The sequence below is a fragment of the Mauremys mutica genome, chromosome 17 (assembly GCF_020497125.1).
Source record: "Mauremys mutica isolate MM-2020 ecotype Southern chromosome 17, ASM2049712v1, whole genome shotgun sequence".
NCBI classification, from domain to species: domain Eukaryota; kingdom Metazoa; phylum Chordata; order Testudines; family Geoemydidae; genus Mauremys; species Mauremys mutica.
The window spans coordinates 14,507,941-14,517,459 of record NC_059088.1 but is presented as its reverse complement, the minus strand read 5'-3'; the positions used below and the strand labels follow the sequence as shown (position 1 = coordinate 14,517,459).

At 62.4% G+C, this 9,519-nt stretch overlaps 1 protein-coding gene across 4 annotated transcripts; it reads left to right on the top strand.

Moving 5' to 3' along the window:
• The first annotated feature begins 1,581 nt into the window (after positions 1 to 1,581).
• LOC123351701 (single-pass membrane and coiled-coil domain-containing protein 3-like) lies at positions 1,582 to 7,900 on the top strand. Of its 4 annotated transcripts, none has more exons than XM_044991258.1 (2): positions 1,582 to 1,681; positions 7,058 to 7,900. In XM_044991258.1, the coding sequence occupies exon 2, from the start codon at positions 7,069 to 7,071 to the stop codon at positions 7,732 to 7,734; it is 666 nt and encodes a 221-aa protein (XP_044847193.1). In that variant the 5' UTR covers positions 1,582 to 1,681; positions 7,058 to 7,068; the 3' UTR covers positions 7,735 to 7,900. The 4 variants fall into 4 exon arrangements, with proteins under 4 accessions (XP_044847193.1, XP_044847192.1, XP_044847194.1 ...); XM_044991257.1 differs by lacking the exon at positions 1,582 to 1,681 and adding an exon at positions 5,727 to 5,829; XM_044991259.1 differs by lacking the exon at positions 1,582 to 1,681 and adding an exon at positions 5,827 to 5,958.
• The last annotated feature ends 1,619 nt before the right edge of the window (positions 7,901 to 9,519 follow it).

Sequence of the window (9,519 nt, the reverse complement as noted above, 5' to 3'; positions counted from 1 at the left end):
AACAAAGCGGAGAGCGCAGGTGAGAGGGTGAAAGAGTTTCCCCTCCAGGATCCCCAGTGCAAGGCCAAGGGGATGTGTGATGGAACCGATAGGGAACCCCTATGAACTGGAGTAGAGGGAACGTTGTTTCACAACAACCCTCAGTTTCGCCTGTGGAACTCACTGCCTCATGATCTTGCTGATGCCGAGAGCCCAGCAAGACCCAGAAAGGGATCTGACATTTATATGGCTAATGAGGAGAGACAGAATGACATTAGAAAATATAATTTTTTAAGTTTAATAAGATTAAACACTCTCCTGCTCCAGGGCACAACTCTCTCTCTAACTAACGACTCTCAGGCAGGAACTGTCCCTGCCGGCGGTGGTGAGGTACAGGGGCGCTGTTGTGCGAGATGGGGCTGCAAAGCACATCAGTCCATTACCCACTTCGCAGTTGCTGCGAACCGGAGGCAGCGCGCCACTGGGGTGGAGCCAGGGGACAGGGTGTGTGGAAGCGATGGGGGAGTCTCTGGTACATTGACACTGGAATAAAAGCCCCCCGGAACGGCGGCGACTGGTCTGACTCAGGCTGGGGGGCTAAAAATTGCCATGTAGACATCTGGGGTCAGGCTGGAGGCCAGGCTCTGGGAGCGTCCCCCCAGGCACAGTCCCACCACCTGGGCTCCAGTCCAAGCCTGCATGTCCACACTGCCAGTTTGCAGCCCGGCAGGCCAGCCAGGGGTGTGTAATTGCAGCGCAGACATACCCTGCAGGGCCGCATCGCACCCAGGGGCCGGCGGCTGGCTGCGGGTTCCAGCTCCCGACAGGGCTGCACCCGGAAAGGTTCCCCGGGGTCCCCAAGCAGCTGGATGCGGGGCTGTGGATCAGTGATGACCCCGGCTGGAAGTGATCTGCACCCCCTGAAGAGGATCATTTCGAAAACGTCCGCGTTTCGGAAACTGGGGGTCCTGCCCCAGAAGGGGGTGCGAGGTTATTGTGGGGGGGGGCGTGAGATCTAGGGGTACCGTATTTCGAGGATGAGCCCTCGGTAACCAGCTCAGACTGGAGGGGGGTGGGGGGGCGTCTCGGCCCGGCTCTCCGCAGCCAGCTGGGAGTGGGGGGGTCTCGGCTGCTGCTCCCGCTGGCTGGACCCAGAGGGGCCGGGACCGGAGCTCTCACCTGTCGTCACTCGGCGCGGCTGCGGGCGAGGGGGCGGACGGCGCCGCTTCTCCGCGGCTCCTTATAAAGCTCCCGGCGGGCGGAGAGTGAAAGTTGGCCCCGGTGCGGCGCGGGAGCAGGTCCCGGGCGGGGCTCGCTGGCTCCCGGCTCGAGCAGATCGCGGCTCGTTCCAGCCCCTCGTGACTGAGGGGAAAAGCGGGACCTGGAAACCAGCCAGACTCGAGTTCCGGGAAACCCGGTGGGAACTGGGAGCCGAAGCTCGAAGCGGCAGCTGAGTCCCGGGAACACCCGCTTGAAGGCCCATGTGACACCCCCTGGCCCCGCGCTCCGGCCCAGCAGCGCCCCGGGTCCGCCAATGGGATCGCGGGGGCTGACCGGGACAGTGAGACACGGAGCGGCCTCCTATGAAGGCGAGTCCCGGCCACGGGATCCGCCCCGGAGAGCCCAGGCTGCCGCCCGCCGAGCCGAGCCGAGCTCTGCCCAGGCCAACGGCCCCGCAGCTTCCCACACGCCCGGCGAGCAGGTAACTCGCCCCGTCGGACGGGGCAGGGGAGGCACAAATGGGAGCGGGGGTCGTGCGGTGAGAGCCCCCCGGATCGCCGGGCGAACTGGGCTCCTCCAGGAACGGGGGTTTCCCGCAGCCCCCGGCAAGGTGCCAATCTAGGGACAAAGAATATCAGTCACCCCCAGGCGGGGGGGGGCGGTCGCTGTGATGGGGGGGAGCTGCCTGTTGTGGTGCTCCCGCTGTGGTGTGTGCTTCCTCTGGGTGCTGCCCCGGCTCGGCAGATCGCTGACCCAGCAGACCCGGGAGAACCCCCAGTGACACAGACTCTAGTAAGGTACAAAGGCAGCCGGGCAGGTTATTGTCGAAGAGAAACACAGTCTCCAGCTCCCTGGCACAGAAGCCCAAGGTGCTGCTGAGGTGCGGCCCTGGCTAGTACATATGTGCTCCCTGGCAATGGAGTCAGCTCAGTCACCGACGGGACTTTCCACTGCCCCCTAGGCCGGACAAAGACGTTCACTCAGGGGCCTTCTTCCACAGGCACAAACAAGTGACACATCCCTCCTGACGTGCTGCGGTGCAGCCCCTCCACGTAGCAAGGTTCTGCCCCTCACCTTGTACATGCTGGTTCCAACAAAACAACCCGATCCCTCGTATTCCCCTTTTGGCCCTGTCAGTGGGATGGGTCGGCCTGTTCCTTGTTATCTGTGGGGAGTGAACAAGTATGTGAATGTTCTGATATCTGGTGTCTGGTATTTGCAGCATCAGCTCTTTCCTTGCCAGCTTCTGCGAGCAGGGCCTGCCTCTGCCTCACAGCTTCACTTTGCTGTATGTTCGCAAAGGCCTGACCATTACTTTAGTTCAGGCCTCAGGCCTCATACTGGGACTCTAAGAGTTTATGTTTCAGAGCCTCATCTTACTACACTGCCCCGTCTGTAACCGATGGGGGGTGGGAGGGGAGTTCTGCTTTCCAGAGGGGGACCCTGGAGAGATGCAGCTCTGGGGAGGACCCAGGTGTCCTGGTGGAACCAGCTGCCCGTGAGCCCCCCAGGGGATGCTGTGGCTAAGTGGGTGAGCGTGACCCTGGGCTGGGGAAACTGGTGAATAGCGAATAGGAACCGGGAGGTGGGATCCTCTCTGGATAGCTGAGAGAGCGTGACTGCGTCCAGCTCTGGGGAGGAGGCAAAAAAATGAAACTATTCCCAGGTGCCCCTTGAAGCCAGAACAAAGCTGCCCAGCTGCGACCCGCTCCAGACCTGGCATTTTGTGCAGATTACTTCATGGGCTAATTTGCAGACAGCCAGAAACTTCAGCTTATGACTCCCGGGCAGCAGAGGGGAGGGAGCAGGTCTGCACCTGCCGAGAACTGGGCAGCTCCGCGGCTGGGGCAGGAGGTGGCCGGGTGGGTTGGGGATGCTCCTGGGGTGGATGGATCCAGGGGCTGTGACGGGGCCCTCAGGGTACAACCTGGACCAGGGCCGGCTCTAGGCACCAGCGGGCCAAGCACCCGCTTGGGGCGGCATCCTGGGGAGGGCGGCAGATGGCCCCGGTGGACCTCCCGCAGGCATGCCTGCGGGAGGTCCACCGGAGCCGCCTAGCCGCAACCGCCAGAGCGCCGCCCCCGCCCCAGCAAATCCTAGCCGCAGCTGGGAGTTAAAAGGCTCTGGGCTCCCCGCCGCGGCGGGCAGCTCGGAGCCTTCTGATTCCCAGCCGCGGCTGGGAGTTAAAAGACTCTGGGCTCCCCGCCGCCGCGGGCAGCTCAGAGCCTTCTGATTCCCAGCCGCAGCTGGGAGTTAAAAGGCTCTGGGCTCCCTGCCGCCGCGGGCAGCTCAGAGCCTTCTGATTCCCAGCCGCGGCTGGGAGTTAAAAGGCTCTGGGCTCCCCGCCGCCGCGGGGAGCCCGGAGCCTTCTGATTCCCAGCCGCGGCTGGGAGTTAAAAGGCTCTGGGCTCCCCGCCGCCGCGGGAAGCCCGGAGCCTTCTGATTCCCAGTCGCGGCTGGGAGTTAAAAGGCTCTGGGCTCCCTGCCGCGGCCGGGAGCCCGGAGCCTTCTGATTCCCAGCCGCGGCTGGGAGTTAAAAGACTCTGGGCTCCCCGCCGCCGCGGGCAGCTCGGAGCCTTCTGATTCCCAGCCGCGGCTGGGAGTTAAAAGGCTCTGGGCTCCCCGCCGCCGCGGGCAGCTCCGAGCCTTCTGATTCCCAGCCGCGGCTGGGAGTTAAAAGGCTCTGGGCTCCCCGCCGCCGCGAGCCCGGAGCCTTCTGATTCCCAGCCGCGGCTGGGAGTTAAAAGGCTCTGGGCTCCCTGCCGCGGCCGGGAGCCCGGAGCCTTCTGATTCCCAGCCGCGGCTGGGAGTTAAAAGGCTCTGGGCTCCCTGCCGCGGCCGGGAGCCCGGAGCCTTCTGATTCCCAGCCGCGGCTGGGAGTTAAAAGACTCTGGGCTCCCCGCCGCCGCGGGCAGCTCGGAGCCTTCTGATTCCCAGCCGCGGCTGGGAGTTAAAAGGCTCTGGGCTCCCCGCCGCCGCGGGGAGCCCGGAGCCTTCTGATTCCCAGTCGCGGCTGGGAGTTAAAAGGCTCTGGGCTCCCTGCCGCGGCCGGGAGCCCGGAGCCTTCTGATTCCCAGCCGCGGCTGGGAGTTAAAAGGCTCTGGGCTCCCCGCCGCCGCGGGCAGCTCCGAGCCTTCTGATTCCCAGCCGCGGCTGGGAGTTAAAAGGCTCTGGGCTCCCTGCCGCAGCCGGGAGCCCGGAGCCTTCTGATTCCCAGCCGCGGCTGGGAGTTAAAAGGCTCTGGGCTCCCTGCCGCGGCCGGGAGCCCGGAGCCTTCTGATTCCCAGCCGCGGCTGGGAGTTAAAAGGCTCTGGGCTCCCCGCCGCCGCGAGCCCGGAGCCTTCTGATTCCCAGCCGCAGCTGGGAGTTAAAAGGCTCTGGGCTCCCTGCCGCGGCCGGGAGCCCGGAGCCTTCTGATTCCCAGCCGCGGCTGGGAGTTAAAAGACTCTGGGCTCCCCGCCGCCGCGGGCAGCTCGGAGCCTTCTGATTCCCAGCCGCGGCTGGGAATCAGAAGGCTCCGGGCTCGCGGCGGCGGGGAGCCCAGAGCCCCTGCCGCCCTAAGGGCGCACGGACTGCCCCCCAGCCCAGGGCGGCAATTCAGTGCGCTGCTTGGGGCGGCAAAAAGTCTAGAGCCGGCCCTGACCTGGACTGTGGCACCGCTGAGCCTTCCAAAGGCACCGGCCTGGGCTGCCTCTCCAGCCTCCGGCAGGCCCTGCACTTACACAGCATCCCCAGGCTGGGACACACCCAGTGGGGTCACGTCAATGGGCCCCAGCCACTCCTGACCCACCAATAGGGAGGCTCCTGCCAATTGCCCCCACCTCGGTAATACACCCCCCGCCCTGCTCAGAAGCCTGGCCAGGGTCAGCTCAGCGCTTCCTTCCCCGCTGCTTCCTGGGAACCGGGACCTGCACCAGCCTTTGCAACCGGATCTGAGCCCTCCCAGGTGCTTCAACCAAAACGCAGCTTTAGGTAAAATACAAAACAGATTTTACATCTTCTGCAAATGCCCAAGGGGACGCTGGACACAGAGACCTGAGGCCAACTATCGCTGCTGCTCTAGCGGAGCTGGGGGTTTCTCTGCTCTAACCATTAGACCGCACTCCCCTCCCAGAGCTGGGCAGGGAACCCGGGGGCCCTGACTCTGCCCCTTTCCCCTCTCCCCCTGCACTGGCCAGATCCGGACTGGAAGAAGCCCGGAGCCTCCCTCCATGGCAGGAGGATGGTCTCCGAGTTGCGCTGCGGGAAGCGATTGCGGATTGATCAGATCCTGGATCTTTCCAGCCCCTCGTGACTGAGGGGAAAAGCGGGACCTGGAAACCAGCCAGACTCGGAGTTCCGGGAAACCAGGTGGGAACTGGGAGCCGAAGGCACGAAAAGTCCCAGTAACACCCGCTTGAAGGCCCATGTGACACCCCCTGGCCCCGCGCTCCAGCCCACAGCAGCGCCCCGGCCCTGCCAATGGGATCGCGGGGGCTGACGGGGAAAGTGCCTCCTATAAAGGCGAGTCCCTGCTCCGGCTCCCGGCCAAGGGATCCTCCCCGGAGAGCCCAGGCTGCCGCCCGCGGACCGGAGCCGAGCTCTGCCCAGGCCAACGGCCCCGCAGCTTCCCACACGCCCGGCGAGCAGGTAACTCGCCCCGTCGGACCGGGCAGAGGAGGCACAAATGGGAGCAGGGGCCGTGCGGTGAGAGCCCCCCGGATCGCCGGGCGAACTGGGCTCCTCCAGGAACGGGGGTTTCCCGCAGCCCCCGGCAAGGTGCCAATCTAGGCACAAAGAATATCAGTCGCCCCCAGGCTGGGGGGAGCTGCCCCGTCTGTAACCGATGGTGGAGGGGGGTGGGGAGGTTCTGCTTTCCAGAGGGGGACCCTGGCGAGCTGCAGCTCTGGGAAGGACCCAGGTGTCCTGTGGAACCAGCTGCCCGTGAGCCCCCCGGGGATGCTGTGGCCAAGCGGGCGAGAGAGACCCCGGGCTGGGCAAACTGGTGACTAGCGAGTGGGAACAGCCGGGAAATGGGATCCCCTCCGGATAGCGGGGAGACCCTGACTGGAGACTGCGCCCAGCTCTGGGGAGGAGGCGAAAAATGAAACTAGTCCCAGGTGCCCCTTGACGCCAGAACAAAGCTGCCCAGCTGCGCGCAGCTCCAGGCCGGGCGTTTTGTGCAAGTTACTTCACAGGCTAATTTGCGGACAGCCGGAAACTGCAGCGTCTGACCCACAGCTGGGTCCCCGGCCAGCGGGCGGGGGAGGGAAGCAAGTTATGCAACTGCCGAGCACTGGGCAGCGCCGCGGCTGGGGCGGGAGGTGGCCGGGTAGATGGGGGATGCTGCCGCGCCTCTGGGGCGGATGGATTCGGGGGGGGAGGGGGGGCTGGAAGGAGCTGGGGGTGCAGGGGGTTGGGGGCTGGGACAGAGATCGGGGGAATGTGGGGAGGTAACGTGTGGGAGGAGAAGTGGGGGTGTCTGGGGCAGTAGCTGGGGACGGGGTGAGGGGATCTCTGGCAATTTAGGGTCTGTTGGGGAGTGGGGCTGAGAGTCCTGAGCTTGCTTGGGCGGATTCTCCCCCTCCCAGCTGGAGGCTCAGTGCAGGGAGGAGCCAGCCAGTCCTCCTGAGACCACGTGGTTTGGGGGGGGGGAGACAGGGCCCGAGTCCTTCCACCCTAGAACCTCCAAGTTTAGGTGCAGAACAACCACGGATTGACGGGGAATTAGGCACCTAAAGGATCAGAGCCCTGGAGACTTTTTTGTTGTCATGGCAGCTGAGTCTCTGCACTAGCTAAGTCTGTGATTTGAGCTGGGGGAGGGGAGGCACAGTGGGGAGCTCTGGCTAAGGCCTCCTTCTCCTTCCTCTCCTGGCAGCTTTCCCGAGAATGTCCTGGAGCGATATCCTGTACCCAGACAACCCGGTGAGGCGGGAGAGGGTGGCGCGGTTACACCAGGAGCTGATCAACTGCATAGAGCTCAATTTTGATACCACCAATGAGCTGATTGAAGCCTTAAACACACACTGTCAGTTCAAGCTGCACCCCGTTAAGATGAACATGAACGGCACCGTCCGGGAGAACTGCGACATACTCCTCGCAGCCATAAAGTCCATCCAAGACATTCTGCAGGCCATCGATGCAAAGCTGAAGAGCAACCTGGAGCCAGATCTCTACCGAAAGCTTCACGATTTCCAGGAGCCTGATGCCACGAAGATGCGGATTCTGCGCAATGTGGCCACATTTGTGAGCGGCCTCGCTGGGACCGTGGCCATGGGGTTCTTCATCAAGCTGGCATTATCGCAGGTGGTAAGCAGAGTCCTGAGCCAAACAACCATGGTTTTGGCCAAGATTGGTGCCTCCGTGATTGGCGCCGTGGCTGGCATGTTACTGGGCGTGGGTGTCGACTTGATTATCAGCGCGATCCTGGGTGCCATAGAGAGAGACCAACTGGAGGCAAAGATTCAGGAGCTCAGTGAGCTGGTGAGTGAGTTCAAGCCAGCCTCCAAGGAGTATAACAAAGCCATCATGAAGATCCTCTGCAAGCTGCCATAGGTGGAAGAGAATCACCTGCTCAGATGACTCCAGACCAAGCTGCAAGTTACCATTACTTGTGAAAATAAGGCAGTGGGGATCAGATCCCATCTACCATGACTTAGCCCAGTGCCATTAAAGCCAGCACAATAAATGATATCTAGCTCTTACACAGCGCGTTTCATCAGCAGAGCTCAAAGTGCTTCAGGCTTCATTAATGTCTTTATCCTCCCACCACCCCTGGGGCTAGGGCAGGGCTATTACCCCCATTCTACAGAGGGGGAAACTGAGGCCCAGAAATTCACAGGTATTTAAGCACGTCACTTCCATTGATTTCAGAGCAATTGGCTCAGGCTCTCTCCAGACTCAAGCAGTGTCACAGATGTCAAGGGAAGCTGGGTGCCTAAAGTGACTGGCCCCAGCCCAGACAGGAAGTCTGGCGAGAATTGCCCGAGTTTTCCATGTCACAGACTAGTGCCCAACAACCACTGGGCCATCCTTCCCCTCTAGCTGGTGTTTTTCATCTGTAGCTCTCAAGGCACCTCGGAAAGGTCAGTATCTATAAGCTGACTATACACGGGGGGGGGGGGGGAACAGAATCATAGAATATCAGGGTTGGAAGGGACCTCAGGAGGTCATCTAGTCCAACCCCCTGCTCAAAGCAGGACCAAACCCAACTAAATCATCCCAGCCAGTCGCTTTGTCAAGCCTGACCTTAAAAACCTCTAAGGAAAGAGATTCCACCACCTCCCTAGGGAACCCACGGGTCTGACCCAGTGTGGACATGATTAACTTCTTATGAATCTGCCTCAGTTTGGAGACACAGGGTCTGGCTACACTTGCAGCTGTACAGTGCTTTGGGTTAAACCAGCCTTCGTACAGCAGAGCAGGGAAAGCGCTGCCATCTGGCCACACTCATTCCAGTATGAGAGGAAACATTTCCCCAACGAAAAATTCTCTCAGCGGGACCTAGAATCGGTCAGTTACTGAACTAATCTAATCTCATCCCACAGCCGTCTCCACCTGGGCCAAGAACACCTGATCTCCATCTCTCAAGTACTTCTGCCCTTTGTCAGCTGCTTTTTCTCACCGCACCACAGCTTTTCTGGCTGCTTGTCCCCCTCCCTGGGACCCTACCCCCTATCCAGCCCCCCTGCTCCCTGACTGCCCTGACCCCTATCCACACCCCCTGACAGGCCCCCCCAGGACTCCCATACCTATACAACCCCCCATCCCCTGACCACCCCCCTCGAACCTCCACCCCATCCACCTGCCCCCTGACCACCCCCCTCGAACCTCCGCCCCATCCACCTGCCCCCTGACCACCCCCCTCGAACCTCCGCCCCATCCACCTGCCCCCTGACCGCCCCATCCAATCACCTCCTGACTACCCCCCGGGATCCTCCGTCCCCTTCTCATGCCACTCAGAGCAGCATGTCTGGCAGCTGTGCCGCCTGGCCAGACCTAGACACACTGCCATGTGCCCTGCAGGAGCCCGCAACCCGCTGCCCAGAGCGCTGCCTGCATGGCTGCAGGGGAGGGGGGACTGCAGGGGAGGGGCCGGGGCGAGCCTCCCCAGCCGGGAACTCAGCGTCCGGGCAGGACAGTCCCGCAGGCCGTAGTTTGCCCACTTCTGCTAGAGTGGGTTGTAAGGTTACACAGGTGGCACTTGGATGTGGAGAACAGCAGCAGAGGAGCCTGACCACAGGCTCCGAGCCGCAGGGCTGGAGCTAAAGGAATCAATGTAAATTCCATGTGACAGGAATAACATCCCTGGCAGGGCCATTCACCCAGGGAGGGGGACAG